The sequence below is a fragment of the Triturus cristatus genome, chromosome 12, assembly GCF_964204655.1.
Source record: "Triturus cristatus chromosome 12, aTriCri1.1, whole genome shotgun sequence".
In the NCBI taxonomy this organism is placed as follows: Eukaryota; Metazoa; Chordata; class Amphibia; order Caudata; family Salamandridae; genus Triturus; species Triturus cristatus.
The window spans coordinates 120,620,640-120,638,330 of NC_140595.1; the positions used below are offsets into that span (position 1 = coordinate 120,620,640).

General features: G+C 46.9%; 1 protein-coding gene across 1 annotated transcript in view; it reads left to right on the plus strand.

Moving 5' to 3' along the window:
* The window catches only part of LOC146772835 (rho guanine nucleotide exchange factor 11-like), a 337,239-nt gene that overhangs the window by 80,366 nt on the left and 239,182 nt on the right, over positions 1–17,691 (plus strand). The window contains 1 exon segment of the mRNA XM_085637036.1: positions 4,031–4,116. Coding sequence (XP_085493162.1) covers positions 4,031–4,116 — 86 coding nt within the window.

A 17,691-nucleotide genomic window follows, 5' to 3' on the forward strand; every position in this document is an offset into this window, starting at 1 on the left:
CTTCAAATCGATTTATGTAAGCGCCCCGCAGAATAACATCTAGCAGACAAATGTACTTATGATAATGTGCATGGTGCAAACAATACATAATCTGCAATTGGCAAGATATGCCTAATAGTTACTACCAGGAACCCAAGTAAATTTCCTGAAATTGCTTAATATTCTCCCACAATTTTGCACAGCCTGACAGAGGCTAATCAATCAATCAATCGAGACATTTGTAAAGCGCGCTACTCACCCGGAGGGTCTCAAGGCGCTAGGGGGAGGGGGTTCCGCTACTGCTCGAACAGCCAGGTCTTGAGTTGCTTCCTGAAGGAGAGGTGGTCTTGGGTCAGGCGGAGGTGGATGGGGAGGGAGTTCCAAGTCTTGGCTGCCAGGTAGGAGAAGGATCTTCCTCCCATGGTGGCTCTTCGGATGCTTGGAATGGTGGCGAGGGCGTGGCTGGTCGATCGTAGCTGGCGTGTGGGAATGTAGAAGGTCAGGCGGTTGTTGAGGTATCTGGGGCCCAGGTCGTGGAGGGCCTTGTGTGCGTGGGTGAGGAGTCGGAACGTGATTCTCTTGCTGACGGGGAGCCAGTGCAGGTCTCTCAGGTGACCGGAGATGTGGCTGTGTCCGGGGATGTCAAGGATGAGTCGTGCGGAGGCGTTCTGGATGCGTTGGAGTCTTTTCTGTAGTTTGGCTGTGGTTCCGGTGTAGAGGGTGTTTCCGTAGTCCAGTCGGCTGGTGACGAGAGCCTGGGTGACCGTCTTTCTGGTTTCGGTGGGGATCCATCGGAAGATCTTTCGGAGCATGCGTAGGATGTTGAAACATGATGATGAGACGGCGTTGACTTGTCTGGTCAGCGAGAGGGAGGAGTCCAGGATGAAGCCCAGGTTGCGTGCATGGTCCGTAGGTATGGGTGCGCTGCCCAGGGCGGGGGGCCACCAGGAGTCGTCCCAGGCGGAGGGTGATGATCCCAGGATGAGGACTTCCGTCTTGTCTGAGTTCAGTTTCAGGCGGCTGTTCATCATCCACTCGGCTACGTCTTTCATCCCTTTGTGTAGGTGGGTTCTGGCGGTGGCTGGGTCGTTGGTGAGGGAGAGGATCAGCTGAGTGTCGTCGGCGTAGGAGATGATGTTGAGGTTGTGTTGGCGTGCGATGGCTGCGAGGGGGCTCATGTAGACGTTGAAGAGGGTGGGGCTGAGTGATGATCCTTGCGGGACGCTGCAGATGACTTCGGTGGCCTCGGATCTGAACGGGGGGAGGCGGACTCTCTGGGTTCTTCCGGCGAGGAACGAGATGATCCAATCTAGAGCCCTCTCTTGGATTCCGATGTTGCTGAGGCGCTGTACTAGGGTGCGGTGACAGACAGTGGCGAACGCTGCGGAGAGGTCCTGGAGGATGAGGGCCGCTGTTTCCCCGTTGTCGAGCAGGGCTCGGATGTCGTCAGTGGCTGCGATGAGGGCGGTCTCGGTGCTGTGGTTGGCTCGGAAGCCGGACTGCGAGTGGTCGAGGGATCCGTTTGTCTCGAGGAAGGCGGCAAGCTGTCTGTTGACGGTCTTCTCGATGACTTTGGCAGGAAAAGGCAGGAGCGAGATGGGGCGGTAGTTCTTGAGGTCAGAGGGGTCTGCTGATGGCTTCTTCAGGAGGGCGCTGAGCTCGGCGTGCTTCCAGCTCTCCGGGAAGGTGGCGGTGTTGAAGGAGCAGTTGATGATGTCCCGGAGTTGAGGTGCGATGTCGGAGTCGGCCTTGTTGAAGACTTGGTGGGGGCATGGGTCGGTTGGTGATCCGGAGAGGATGGTGTTCATCGTGTGGATGGTGTCTTCGGTGCTGACCGGGGTCCAGGCGCGGAGGGTGGTGGTGGGGGTCGTCGGTTCTGTGGTTGGGTGCGTGGTCTGTGCGCCAAAGCTGTTGTGTATATCGGCAATCTTGCGGTGAAAGAACAAGGCGAGGGAGTCGCAGAGGTCTTGTGAGGGAGTGATGTTGTTGTTTCCGGCGCTGGGGTTGGAGAGCTCTTTGATGATGCTGAAGAGTTCCTTGCTGTTGTGTGTGTTGTTGTCTAGTCGTTCCTTGAATGCTGTCCTCTTGGTGGTGTGGATCAGCTGGTGGTGTTTGTGGGAGGCGTGCTTGAGGGCGGTCATGTTGTCTGTAGTCGGGCTTTTTCGCCAGGCTTTCTCGAGGGTACGGCAGTTCTTTTTGGAGTTTTTGAGGTCGTCATTGAACCAGGAGGCTTCCTTGCTGCCGGGCCTGCTGGGGTGGTTTTTCAGAGGTGCGAGGTCGTCAGCGCAGTTGGTGATCCACTGTGTGAGGTTGTTGGCTGCTTGGTTGGGGTCCGTTGAGCTAGCGGGAGGGTTCTGGCTCAGTGATGTGGTGAGCTGGTCGGTGGTGATCTTGTTCCAGTTCCTGCGGGTAGCCTGTTGCGGGTGGTGGTGAGTCGTGGTTCTTCTGAAGCTGAAGTGGATGCAGCTGTGGTCTATCCAGTGGAGTCCGGTGGCGTGGCTGAAGGAGATGTACTTGCTGGAGGAGAAGACTGGATCAAGCGTGTGTCCGGCGTAGAGGGTGGGGGAGTTCACCAGTTGCTTGAGTCCGAGGTTGGCGAGGTTGTCCAGCAGGGTGGTGGTGTTGTTGTCGTTGTTGTTCTCCAGGTGGCAGTTGAGGTCCCCTAGGAGGATGTAGTCAGCGGAGGGGAGGGCGTGTGGGCTGATGAAGTCTGCGATGCCTTCGATGAATTGAGTGCGGGGTCCTGGGGGTCTGTATATGAGGGTGCCTCTGAGTGTGGTCTTGGGGTCGGTGTGTATCTGGAAGTGAAGGTGTTCGGCAGCTGTGAGGGTGTCGTCGGAGTTGGTCGTGATGCGGATGGTGTTCTTGTGGACGATGCCGAGGCCTCCTCCTGTCTGGTTGACGCGGTCCCTCCGGGTGATCTTGTATCCGTCCGGGATGGCGATGGCGATGTCGGGTGCTGAGGAGGCGTTCATCCATGTTTCCGTGAGGAAGGCGACGTCTGGAGATGTGGGGTCGAGCAGGTTCCAGAGTTCCACGGCGTGTCTGTGGACGGAGCGGGTGTTGAGCAGGATGCACTTCAGGTGGTTGCTGCTGGTGCTCGGCTTGGCGGGCGCGGTACAGGGCCGGATGCAGGAGAACTTGCAGGAATGGCAGCTGAATGGTCCGTGGGTGCGTCTTGGGGTGGCTCTGCAGCAGCCGGGGATCCGGCCGGAGTTGAGTGTGATGAGAGTGGTGGCGTTGTAGGACTTGCGGGTGGGCTGGCATCTGCGGGGGCCAGGGGGTCTGGCGCTGGGCGCGGGCCAGGCGCGGACGGGCACAGACGGGCTAGCCTTAGGCGCGCCTTCGGGGCGCCCGCTGCACGCGGCCGCTGCGCGGCCTCCATATGAGTGGGAGAGGGAGGGAGGAGCAGCTGGGAGGTGGGAGCGGGGAGGCCAATGGGTGACAAGGGGGCGGGGCCGCCGGGACACAGCGGCGGGAAATGGGCGGCGAGGAAGGGGCACACAACCAAGGGTACAGAAAGCAAAAAAGTGGTACAGATAATCAGGGCACAAAAGGCAAAAGGACACAAACACTCAGGACACAGAAGGCAAAAGGCTAAGATAAACCTACAGACTCCATGCATTACCACTTCAGTTTGAAGAAGCTGGAGATGTAGTAAGGCTGGCCTACATCATCTAATATTAAGAGTTCTAAGAAAGGGGACAAAGATTATTTACCTTGGAGCATTATGTAAGTCACACAAAAAGGAAAAATCTGATTGCTGTTTTTTTATCATAGTGGGAATAGGATGGATAAGCAACCAATAGGTGCACCATATTCAGACAAAATCTTACTAGGTAGTACCTTTGTGTGAGGGAATAATAAGCAGGTAAGGTTCTATGCTGATAGTTGATAGTTGTCCACTGTTTTTTCCCCTTTCTCACACCCAGATGTTTTCGACATATGCCTCAAATTTATTTCATCCCTTAGATTGTCATGTGTTGTTATGACCAGAAAATAAATGATCAAATTCTTCATATTGTTGTTTCCTCTATTTTGCCTGGTTTAGTTGTCTAAGTTTGGAAGATGCCTCTCCTGAGCCCGGGCCCTCAAATCACCATTACCACCAGGATTCTTCTTCCAATAAAACAACAGGTAAGATTTTTTTTTTAATTCTTATTATTTCCCCTCCCTTCGGTATACATTCAAGTGTAAGTAAGATATTTCTTTGCTACTTCTCTATAGCAAAAGCTATTTCTAGATATTATGTTATTAAATGCTATCCTCTTCTCATGGCCTCCATATTGTACTGCAGTGACATGCCTTTTGCTAAAATGTTGGCGGTGATAGAATTTCTAAATCTAAAGCAGAGGGTGTTCTTAGATCAAGGCTTAGCATTATGGACCTCCCTATAAGGGCACTAGTGGCACTTGTCCAGTTTTCTTGCTTTTAGGAAAGCACTTGAGACACACTTGCAGTAAACAACAGGTAATAACTAAGACCATCGCCAAGAGTCCCTGGGACCGTGTGTGGTATATAAATGTGATGATTATGATGTGGTCTTGTCAAGTTGGAGCGACCGACCTGGTGAATGTCCACACAAGATATCATATTAAGTCAATGGGTCTTCTCATGTTGTGGTGTGCATCTGAAACATTGAACAGAGTAGCTGTAAGCATGAAGAATTGTTCTCACCAGCAGTGTTGTTATTTCTGATGTATACCCTGACCAGTGAAAGAGCTTTTACTTATATTGATCATTTAACATCAATACTTGTGACTCATTCGAATAGCTCAGACATATGAAAATTAGGTTAATAAATAAAAAAATAAGTATCTATCTGCAAAAGTGTTGCTTTTATAAAAAAGAAATGTATTTGTTACTGTGCATGTGATGTATTCAATAAAACAAACTGTTAGGAAAGGAAGTGATCTGTATATCCTATGACTATTTAGTGTCAGCATAAGCTATTCCTGGAGGATGCCAGCTATGCACTTGTGCCTTTCATGTGCTCTAAATTTCTATCAGAATGCAAAATGACTGCTCAGAAAAATAGTTTTTTTGATTTTGCTCCAAGCAGTTAGTTGATACCAAGTCACATGTAGCATTAGAAAAGTAAGCAGTTAAGGTCTTTCGGATCTCTCTCTTAAATGTGCCAATGCCTCTGATGTTCCAAATTGGTTAAAGTATTCCTTTTCTTTAGGTCAGGTATTGTGTTTACTATTGGCTTAAAGTAGGTTTTTCATCATTTGGCATTACATGTCCAGTCCATAATCTCGAAAGGGATACGTTTTTTTCCAAACGTTGAGATGAGATTGTAGTGAATGTGGAACCTTATTTCCTGAAAACTGTGGTTTATCACAGACAACAATTGTACTAGGGGATTGTCACCTAATGAACGACAAGAGGGTGTATAGCGTCTCTCTAATTTTTCAATGTGCTTGTAGTTCAATGATTAGACTAAACGTGTGTGATATATGGAACTGTCTGGTTTAAATGTAATATTTCTTTTGTTACAAAACCAAGGGTAAGCCCATTGTCTGAAGGCTAAGTTTATGGAATCCACCTCAAGAGTAATGAATTACTTTGTTGTCTGTTGTTTGTTGGGTAACAGCGTTATCTTCCAACATACAAGCTTGTGTTGTTTCTGGAACTACAATGGCCATCTCAAGAGCTTGTTTGCATTGGATACACTGCAGAAAACCAATGATGTTATCCATGTCTATTACTAATCTAATATGAGCCAAGATTGGGCTTTTGTAAGGTTTCAATATATGTCTTAAGTCCAACTAGACAAGTCTACCAATAGTCAAATGTATTTAGAGGATATATCTTTATGTATTCATCTTGTGTGATCAATCTGTAGATACACATTGTTTTTAGTTTTGACAGGTTTTTTAGCAAAATGCTGTCAATTTGGGCCCTATTGGTATTTTGAATCATAGTAACAGGAATACTGCTGCTGTGCTGATCTTTCATGACAACTACAGTTAAGCGCTGTGTGATGCTTCCTTAGAAGAATAAAATCCAGACATTTGTGTTTGCTTGGCTAATGTTTAGCTCCAGTAGCAACACCCTCTCCAAAGCCAATTTTGGAGTGTATTGCACTTAAAGATTCCCTGCGCCCAAGGCATTACAGATGATAATCTTCTCTTTCAGGTGTTCAGCAAAGGACTTCTAGTCCAGTCATTTTCACTATGTTCATTGTTATGTAGTCAGTGAATTGCATAGTTTCAGTCACTGTAGCCACTGACCCTTGCAGAGCCTGACTGTTACCTAGCCTTGAAGATTATTTGAAGCAAATGTATTTATTCATTTTCTTTGTAGAACACTTGCCACATGCTGTTGGCATGGTTATACCTTTGCATTAATATATAATTTATTTGCGGCCTACAAAATGACTAACTGTTGCATGCATAGGGATTTATTTAGAGGATTCGATCCTTTCTTGAAAGATAGGTGGCTCATGTGGGGTCCCAGTTAGAGACTGTTCAAACTTTTAAATGCTCACACTGAAAGCCATCTGTTTACTGGTTCATCTATATCATGTCATTTTGTGCGATGTGTAGTAGCTTGGTTACCTTTTGCACCTATGCGACTATTGTACCACAGGCTTGGCAATTTCACTAGAAAAGTACCTGGACATTATAAAATGTTTTTTAAACTACTTGCGTTCTCTGTGAGGGAACCTATGGAATCCCTCAGTACATGGGTCATGGGAATGTCTTTGGTTTAAGTTTCCAGATTGTGGTTTTCGGAGTTGTTCCAGAAGGTATTAAGGTACTTTACAATGGACGCATCAGGACTAATCAATCTTGGCATTGATTACTGTAACTGCAATAAAAATCTTGACACTGGTCTAAGAAAGATTTGTCTTGGCATACCGTAGCTAAGAAAATGCCCCTTTGAAGCCGGATTTAATTTGGGTGGGCATGCTGATGTTTGAGTATGCCCAATGTTTTGAACAGGAGGCAGCTGATCACGTGGCATTTATCGAAAAAGCGCAGGTCACCTATCGCTGAGCGAATAGAAAACTGTGGTGAACACTGTAGGTGGCTATAAATGATGGGGCAATCAAGTTCAGACTGTTGCTCTAATGAATGAAGTTGCTGCCTGGCATGAGAAAAAGAATCTCAAAGCAGGTGAAGGGCTTATTAGTAGTAAAGAAATGGATCGAAAAGAATAATACTGGAGGGAGGATAGGATGGAATGGGTGCAAACTTCCTGCTATAAATAAAAAAACAAATGACCAAAGCAATACGTAAGATGGTTGGAAACAGAGTGATGATTCTGATGAGGAGGATGATTCTAGGCCTCCTGCATATAAAGCTAGAACAGGGACAGATAGTTCTGGGGCTTGTTCCTGCTCGGGGCCTAACATGGGAGCCAGAGGAGATTGCACTACTGTGCAAGCTCCTATAGTCGTGGTACAAAGAGCACCAAGAGAGGCAGTAATGAAAGCGATACCTAGTACTAGTAGGGATGCCCAACAGTCGATTCATCCCAAAATATAGTAGTGGTTGAACAGTCTCCTAAAGTTATTAACCTTGGCATTTTGAAAATCTAATTTGCTGAAATGTCACAGAGAAACATTGATTTGAACAGACTATTGACATACAATGATGATGAAATGAGATATTTAATTTAAAAAGCATCCACATGAACAAACTAAGCATATGAGGAGTTAAAGGAGCTAGCTGATGAATGCAAAGTGGGCATTAGCAAAATGGAAAATGCGAAACGAAATTATAAAATAGATTTGACTTGTGATGAAATTTAAAAAAATGGGCTTGATTACTTTGAGAAAACAAGGGGCTTGAGTGACTTAAAAAATCCAAAGAGAGAAGGAAGAAAGGAACAGCAAGTACAATGGAAGCAAAGGGAACAGAAGGCAAAGCAAGCGAAACAACAAGTGGTTCAGAACTGAAATGGTTTTGGTGTTTTCTTTGGAGTCTCCAACTAAGTACATAGGGGGAATTTGGTGCATGTTCCATGTTTTCACCACAAACTTCCATAAATTGCTGTAGGAAAAAGAGGTGCATTGGTTGACAAACATCACAGGTGTGGACTGATTTTAATTCATTGTTTGAAATTGTGGTTCCTAGTGACCTGTGGGCAGAGTGGGAGGCAGTGGTTACTTGATCACCTGGAGAACTTGCTACGGTTGCTCCTAATAATGCTCTTCTGAGGAGGTAGCTAATAAATGCAGACTGGTGATTAAGTACTTGAAAAAGAGAGTACCTGAAAAGGATATAAATTTGGAAAAGATTTTGAGAACCTCACAGGAGCTGAAGGATTCAGTGTATGCCTTTTATGAGAGGCTCATGCACATTTTAAAGAAGCTGATCCAGAGAAAGATCGTGTCAGTGGTTTTGTCTCTGTTTTTTCATGGGTTAGCGACCAGAGCTCAGTAATCATATGCATCAGAGTGAACTATGTTGGCAGGGAAAGTGTATTGATGAGATTTCGAAGCTGGCTAAGTATAGTAGTGATTACTTTGATGCAAAGCAGAAAAAGATCATGGAGAAGCTCCCAATTGCTGACAAAGCAATTTGAAAAAGGATCTCAGAACCAGATGTGTTCGAATGTGAATTTTGGCCAGTCTGGAATAAATGGGATGAATCAGATGCAGGGTACAGCAATGGGAAATGGAATGCTACAAATGAAAGATGGTGGGGGAGAAATGGTGAAGAAAAATGGGATGAATGTGAATGTTGAACTGATGAAAAGAAACACTGCTTGCTACTTCTTTGGGAATATTGGGCCATGGAAACTGGAGTGTCACCAGAATCTAAATAGAATTCAGGGTGATGGTGTTCCCCAGATGCAGAGAAATATGATTGCTCCGGCTGTTACAAATTCTGAGCAGTGTATGCAGAATCAGAAATTATTAAAAATGCCCTTGCCTGCAGCTACAATGTGGCAGCAAAATATCAGAAAAAAATGCTGTATAGTGCAGAATCGTTACAACAAACAAATGATGGACGGAATGCTGACAATGCAGACATTCTCCCCCAGTCAAGAGATCTGGGTTAAATCCATCGTTCTTTTGCCCACTACGCCACCCCAGTTCAGACATGGCCATATGCAAATCAGTCTTGACCCTGTGCCTCATGGGAACAGTCCAGCCCGAACTGCCAAGCCATGTCTTCCCTGAACCGGAATCAAGCATCCTAGGACCGGTTTCTGGCTATCAGCCGTCATCAGCCAGGATAGCTTTACTCCAGTGGCATAGTGAGCACGGGTCCCACGTCTGGGAATACCCATCCCACTTAGGGCGAAAAGCGTTACAACAAAAAAATGATGGACGGAATGCTGACAATGCAGACATTCTCCCCCAGTCAAGAGATCTGGGTTAAATCCATCGTTCTTTTGCCCACTACGCCACCCCAGTTCAGACATGGCCATATGCAAATCAGTCTTGACCCTGTGCCTCATGGGAACAGTCCAGCCCGAACTGCCAAGACATGTCTTCCCTGGACCGGAATCAGTATGAATGTATGACATTGTTCTGCATTCTGTCCATCAATTGTTTTTGCATTTGTTACCCCGAGTGGAAAGGGTATGCCCAGACGTGGGTCCCTTGCTCTCCATGCCACTGGAAATCAAGCAAGCCTGGCTGAAGACGGCTGAAATGCCAGAAACCGGTCCTAGGATGCTTGTTTCCAGTCCAGGGAGAACCTGACTTGGCAGTTTGGGCTGGACTGTTCCCATGAGGCACAGGGTCAAGACTGATTTGCATATGGCTGGGTTCAAACTGGAACGGCATGGTGAGCAAAAAAACGATGGATTTAGGCCCAGATCTCTGTACTGGGGTGAATGTATGACATTGTTCTGCATTCTGTCCATCAATTGTTGTTTTTGCATTTGTCACCCCGAGTGGAAAGGGTATGCCCAGACGTGGGTCCCTTGCTCTCCATGCCACTGGAAATCAAGCAAGCCTGGCTGAAGACGGCTGAAATGCCAGAAACCGGTCCTAGGATGCTTGTTTCCAGTCCAGGTAGAACCTGGCTTGGCAGTTCGGGCTGGACTGTTCCCATGAGGCACAGGGTCAAGACTGATTTGCATATGGCTGGGTTCAAACTGGAACGGCATGGTGAGCAAAAAAACGATGGATTTAGGCCCAGATCTCTGTACTGGGGTGAATGTATGACATTGTTCTGCATTCTGTCTATCAATTGTTGTTTTTGCATTTGTCACCCCGAGTGGAAAGGGTATGCTCAGACGTGGGTCCCTTGCTCTCCATGCCACTGGAAATCAAGCAAGCCTGGCTGAAGACGGCTGAAATGCCAGAAACCGGTCCTAGGATGCTTGTTTCCAGTCCAGGGAGAACCTGGCTTGGCAGTTCGGGCTGGACTGTTCCCATGAGGCACAGGCTCAAGACTGATTTGCATATGGCTGGGTTCAAACTGGAACGGCATGGTGAGCAAAAAAACGATGGATTTAGGCCCAGATCTCTGTACTGGGGTGAATGTATGACATTGTTCTGCATTCTGTCCATCAATTGTTGTTTTTGCATTTGTCACCCCGAGTGGAAAGGGTATGCCCAGACGTGGGTCCCTTGCTCTCCATGCCACTGGAAATCAAGCAAGCCTGGCTGAAGACGGCTGAAATGCCAGAAACCGGTCCTAGGATGCTTTTTTCCAGTCCAGGGAGAACCTGGCTTGGCAGTTCGGGCTGGACTGTTCCCATGAGGCACAGGGTCAAGACTGATTTGCATATGGCTGGGTTCAAACTGAAACGGCATGGTGAGCAAAAAAACGATGGATTTAGGCCCAGATCTCTGTACTGGGGTCAATGTATGACATTGTTCTGCATTCTGTCCATCAATTGTTGTTTTCGTATAGTGCAGAATGGCAACAGAATTGATTCATTCTGAATAGTGACTTAGCAGGGAATCATTATTAATGATGGTGCTTGAGGCAAGACTAGGATTGCTTACTTGGAGCAGTCCTGGAGGTAGACGAAAGTGGCCCATATGTTGATGGAGAAATCAAAGCCCGCCCGTTTTTACTTTTGATTGATATGGGGGTACCTTTTCTACAGTTTGTTCTGTGGAAGTCCAAATTTTAGGGATTAGAAATCACAGCAGATGTCCCAGCTAAAAGTGGTCAATTGGACAATATATTTTGTGATTCAAGTGCTGGGAAGAGACTTATTGTGCAAAATGAATTGTGTGACTCATTGTACAATGAATGGTGTTGCAATTGAGCCACAAGATGAAGACTATGGCCATCATTAGGATGGCGGGCGGACATCCCGACGTAAAAAGGGACCATAAGTGCGGCGGTCCCGTGGCTGAGATCAGGATGCGCCCACCACACTGGCGGGCGCATCCTGCATTTTTAACATTGCGGCGGGCGGTGCTTCCAGCACCACCTGCCGCAATGCCAAAAATGCATGTTGTGCATTTGCATGCACAACGTGGCAGGACCCGCGCGGTGCCTACCATGTCGTGCATGCAAATGCAGGGGGGGTACCATAGGTACCCCCCATGTGCACCTCCACCCCCCAAAATTCCTGGGGGCCCGCTACGGGCCCCCAATGGCAAGGACCGCATGCCTTTCCGCCCAGCATGTATCGTAATATGGATGGCGGTGTCTAACAGACACCACCACCATATTAAAACCTTTTCGCCCGGTCGACTCATCAACCGGGCGGAAAAATCCGGCGTACGGTCTTTCCGTCCGCCTGGGTACCCCCTGCCATAGTAATATGTCAGGGGGACATGGCATGCGGGCGGAAGAGAATGTCGGACGGATCGCCACCGCAATGCGGGCGGTGGAAATCCGCCCGACATTCTAATTGACCCTTATGTGTTTAAAAAAATCACACAAGGCTAGAGTTTAGTTATTCCCTGCTGTGACAAAAGATGGCCTACCTTTCGATTTAAGACATACTGTCAAAGATGAGGTATGAGATTACATCTGGACAGAGATTGGGCTAGCAAAAAGTGCCTAGCCAGTTAAAATAAAAGTGAGACCAGATGCAATTTTACCTACAACCAAATAGAATAGTCTTTCAAAAGATCCCGAAGAGGAAATTAAACCAGTGATATAAAAAATGATTGTCTAGGGGATTCTCTGTAAGGTACTTGGTAGTTCTAGTAACTCTGTAGTGATGGGAAGTAGTAAATGGAGAATAGCTCAGGATCTGCGAAAGATAAACAAAATTGTCATACCATGTTGTCCTGCTACCGACTCCAACAGTGGTTTTGTTCCAAATCCCATCAAATGCAGAATGGCATACATTAGTGACTTATGTTAAGCATTCTTTTCAATTCCTTTGCACAAACAGAGCCATATCAAAGTTCTCGTATGGCGTAGGATTTCGCAAGGGTATACTGAAAGTCCTTCAATTTTTTGTCAAATATGATCTAGAGAATTTAAGGTTACCTTGTAATTCAGTCTTAGTCCAATATATTGGTGATTTGTGTTTGGCATCCATGACAAAGTGGGACTGTAAACTTGGTACGTTTGCTTTGTTAAATCATTTAGCTGACAGTGGCCATAAGGTCTCTCCAAAAAAAGCATTAGTGTAAAAGAGAAGTGATTTATCTTGGATACCAAATCGAAAGAGGTGCAAATAAAGTCTTAATATAAGGTTTGTTTGCAATTCTGAGAATGAGCCCACCGACCACCTAAAGGGAGGGTTGGATGTTTTGGGGAATTGTTGGCTACTGACATCAGTGGATTCCAAACGTTTCCCTGATTGCAAAGCTGTCAAGATCTGGTACCAATTGACATTGAATACACTGAAGCATTTAAATAATTGAAAGAGAGTATGACCCAAAGACATGGTGGGGTGATGCACCTCATTGCATATCTTTCAGCCGTATTGGATCCGGTAGCTATAAGTAGGCCAGAGCGGTGAACTCTGCTCTGTTCACTGAGTTTGCTGAGTTTTCTGCACTCCTCACTCCACGGAGCAAGTGACATTCTGAAAAACTTTACTCCGCATAGCGAAGCTTTTTCCTCGCTTGTGCTCCCCAACGGTAAGTTGGTGAGCGTGGAAAATCCAACACTAGACCACCTCCCAGCAAGATTTCTCACTGCAGGCAGTCGCGGATAGTCGCTAAAATTGCCAAAACGCAGTCATTTTCTCCATGCCAAAAATGAATGCATTGGATTAGCGCACCGCTTGAAGTGGGATGAAAAAACTGTGGGGGGCGGGATGGCTCTCAAAATGGCGTGGCTGATGTAATTGGGACACGGCTTAAAACACGCAAGCTAAAAATCTGTGCTTAGCATAGTGTGCTGCCCCACTGTTAATTTGCTGCTTTTGTCATTGCATCCAGATATATAATACACCAAGTAACATTACACCTACAACAAGCCATGACTATTGGCTTTGCAGAGGAGTGTTAGTTCCATATGCTAAAAAAGAATCAACTATGGCTTTGTTGTATATAATATAGAAAATGCTTCAGTTCTGAAATGGTGAGAGTGTGAAAGAACTATAACAAGTCACGTTAAAGGTACCTCAAAGGCAGTGAAGGGTGGCACTGCTGCAGAGTTATGATTTTTTTTCTAATCTGGAGGGTGAGGGAAAAAACAGAGAGCCCGATAGTAACGTGTCTCAGCACCTGCTTTTAAAACTGCTGGATCACTTAAACCCTGATTCTATGTAATCACAAATTATCTTAACTGTCTTTAATCCTGTGTAAATTTGATGACACACACATGCTCTCAGCACAGCAGCATGCTGAGACGGTCAAGACCTGCCGGCTGCCGCCCACTACATGCGGAAATCAATACAAACAAGGTTTGCCCCTAGAGAGCACATTGGTCCAGTCACTCTGGGGGCAGGCCAGAAGCATTTAGCAGGGCCGTCATAGGTAGCGCTTTCGCACTATGAAAGATTGATGGCCCTGCTCTGCGGAATCCGGGAGCTCTGCAGGATTTTGATTGGCTGCGCAGCCGCCCTCAGAGATTTTGCGCACACAGGGCCAAGTAAAGCCCAAGTATTTGCCTCCCCCCCCGGCCTTGAGAGTTATTTCCCGCACAAATGGGAAAGATGTCGCCCATTTGTGTGGGAAATAGCCCAATCTGGCAACACTGGTTCTACTGCAGCTTCCCAGAGTGTTCTAGAGAACAACTAGAGCTCTAACCGTCTTACTTATGACAAACGCATGGCACACCTGAAGCCATCTTGATTGGAATAAACTGGTAACATTTAAAACGTTTAATTTAAAAAGTAACAAAATGAGGTGGTTCATTTTGCCATAGAAATTATGATTAGTGCCGCAGACAGAAAAATTAGGGCACATTTTGAGTGACTTCTCAAATCCCCTTCTATTTCATTAAACAATTCTGACATACAGACTGAAACATCACTTTCAATACCAGCAGCAGTCTTACAGTTAACTCCCTAGTGAGCAGTAGCTTTACTACAGTGATCTAATGAGCAACTAGAGTGCTAACATTCAAAATGTATGGCAAATGTGTGACACTTCTGAATGTCTTCTTGATGGAATCAGAGTAAAAAACTGAAAGCATTTCCTACTGAGGAGACTGCAGTATATGAGGAAATTAGGAAACTTCATAACAAATAAGTCTCCCAAGATGGCCACCAGAGAAAAAGAGCACAAATATCACCCAGATGTAGCCCACGGATAGCCCAATGACAGAAATGTGCAAAACACTTTATATTTTTTGTTTTTTTGCAGTTTTATATAGTGCAGACTGGTCAGGTATTGGAGTGCTTTACTTGACCATTGGTTACATCACACAAGGACTAATTCATTTTGGTTGTAGGCATGGGGAGATTAAGTGGATTGACCAGAATCACAGAATGTCGAGCTGAAGCAGAAACTCCAACCTGGTTCCCCAGTTGCAAAGTCTGGAGCTCTGGAAGTAACACCACATCCTCTCCCCTAAGTGCAACATTTAATCAAATGGTCAACTGGATAAGAAAAATAAAGTGCTTTGTTGCTATTTGGGAACTCAGAAAATATGTCCTCATTTTAGCTTTTTAGAGCACTAACCATAATTTCAATGCAAATAAGATCCTCTAATGTCTAAAATTTCTAAAGGAAATGCTTTAGGTTTTACAGTTATGATTACATCAAGATGGTGTCAGGAATGTCACACTTTTGTGATACATATAGAATGTTAGCAATCTAGTTGTTTATTAGGATACTGTTGCGAGGCAGAGGTCATGGGCACGGACTCGGAAAATTGAAGGCAGGTTGGAGGGTGCAGAGGCAACAATTTGACCACACTGGGCAGGCAGGAAGGGAAGTGGCAGCACAACAGACGATGGACTGCAATGGAAAAAGGGCAGAGGCAACAAACCAACAATGCAGGACAGGCAAGAGAGGCTGTGGCAATATAATAGACCATTGTGGGCAGAAGCAAGAGGCAGTGGTAGTACAACCGTACTTGCAAACAGACCTGATTCAGCCAGGAAACGCCCAATGTTTTTAAGCCCAAATGAAATTTATTTTATCTGTTTCCTGTCTACAATCTCCTCTTTTTCAATGTAAGTCAATGGAGAAAATCAATTCTCAATTTTTGTTTTCAAAATCTCCCTCTTACCAAGTTCACAATGTGAGCAAGTATGGTACATTGGATCATGGAAGGCAGGAGGAATTGGGGTAGGGACATGGACTCGGATAACAGAGTACAGGAAGGACATGGAAAGGTTCCACCAAACTGACCTTTCAGGGCAGGCATTAAGGTTTGCAGCAGCACAATACACCACACAGGGCATGCGGGACGGCAGTGCAGCACAACAGTCCATTGAAAGCAATAGGGAGGGGACAGGACATGCACATGGACAACAGAGAACAGAGGGGAAAGAGGCAATCGCAGCAAGCTGACCATAATAGATAGACAGGAGAGAAAGCTGCGGCATAACGGACCATAAAGGGCAGGAGGGAGGAATCAGGTGCATTACAATGGAACAGACAAGCCAGGACGTAGGAAATAGGGGTCTGCACTTGTAAAACAGAGGGCAGGGGACAAGGGGGCAGGAGCAGCAAGCTGACCATGGAGGTCAGGGAGGATGGGCACTAGAAGCACAACACACCATAGAGGGCAAAACTGAGACTATAATGGCATGCACACAGACCATCAAGGGATGGTGGGAGGTGGTCAGGAGCAGCTAGCTGACCAAACAGGGATGTTGGGAGGGGCTGTGACAGCACAGAAGACCATGCATGGCAAGCAGGAGGGTTAGTGGCAGCACAATGGCCATGATGGGCAAGAAGAAGGGGGCAGAGGCATGCACAAAGACCATGGAGGATAGAAGAGAGGGTGTGAGAAAGTATCCTCTTTATGCATGGTTGCCCCCACTTTTTGCTGAATTTCTGATGTACTTTGACTGAGTGTGTCCTGGGCTCTTGCTAATCAGGTACCCAGGGCCTATGTTCTTTCCCTAAAACTGCATTGAAGCCGAAAGCCAATTGGCATCTCTGGCCACAGGTCAACCCCTGGTAAATGGTACTACAGGTAGCCAGGGCACTGCGACCAGAAAAGGCCTCTAAGGGCTGCCGCACTTATTGTGCCACCCTTAGAGGTCCTGTACCTTTACACACACACACACACTGCCTTTGCAGGCTGCGTGTTTTAGTACAGAACAAAGTGAAGAGTCGACATGACATACATCTCTGTGTGCCATTCCTACAACCCACTGTCCTGGCACAGATCAGTCACCCCTGTAGCTGGGTGCACTATACCAGTGGTGAGGGTACAGGTGCATAAGCCCTGTACCCCTACAGTGTCTAAGTCCATTCTTAGACATTGTAAGTGCAGTGCTGCCATTAAGAGTATATGGTGCTGGGAGTTTGTGATTCCGAACTCCACAGCATCATAATGGCTACAGAAAACTGAGAAGCTTGGTATCAAACTTCTCAGCACATTAAACCCACAATGATGGCAGTGTGGGATTTCATGAAAAATGCACACAGAGGGCATCTTGGAGATGCCCCCTGAAAACTAACCCACCACTAGTGTCCAGACTGAGTGGCTGCTTTCAGCTGCCACCGCCAGACATGTTTCTGGACCCCTGGGTTGCGAGCCTGCTGCTCTCTGGGGCCTGAAACAATGCGCATCCTGGGACAAGGTGCCAAGCCTCCTCCCCCCGGATGGGCAGGGTTCACGAAGGGGAAGCTTCAAAGGCTTGCTGCCTTTGTGAGCTTCCCCAGGCCACTTGCTGCTCTCAGCAACTGGTCCCCACTGGTTCTGACCCCCACTTTGGGTGGGAGAACTGGTGGGAAAAACAAGTGAGAAAGAGAGGTGTGCCTACCTCTGCCAACTCCACCCCTCAGGTGGGGGAGGCGACGTGAAGCACAACTCTCAGTCCACTCCATCTTGAAGATGGGGGCACCCAGCCAACCAGGGACAGGCTCATATTCCCCTCCCACTGGAGGGTGGCATAATAGGGGGTGTACCCACCCCAGGGAAGGGACCCATTGGTCCCTGCCTTTTACCTACCTGTAACGCTCCTAAATCTAGTATTTAGGGGCACAACTGAACCTTGCTTCCTCAGACAAGAAGAAACTACAAGAAGAATAAGAAGGACTGAACAGCCGTGCAGCAGCTAACAAGAGGAAGACGCCCACTGACTTGGCACCAGCCCTACCGGCCTGTCTTCCCCCTTGAACCTGCTCCTGTGAAATCCCGGTGTGTCCTGCAGCCAGAAACCTCAAAAACCCCAGAGGACCTGCCTGCTTTCAAGCTCAAAGACTTTGTCTCCCGTGAACACTGGATTTGTTCATCTGCAACC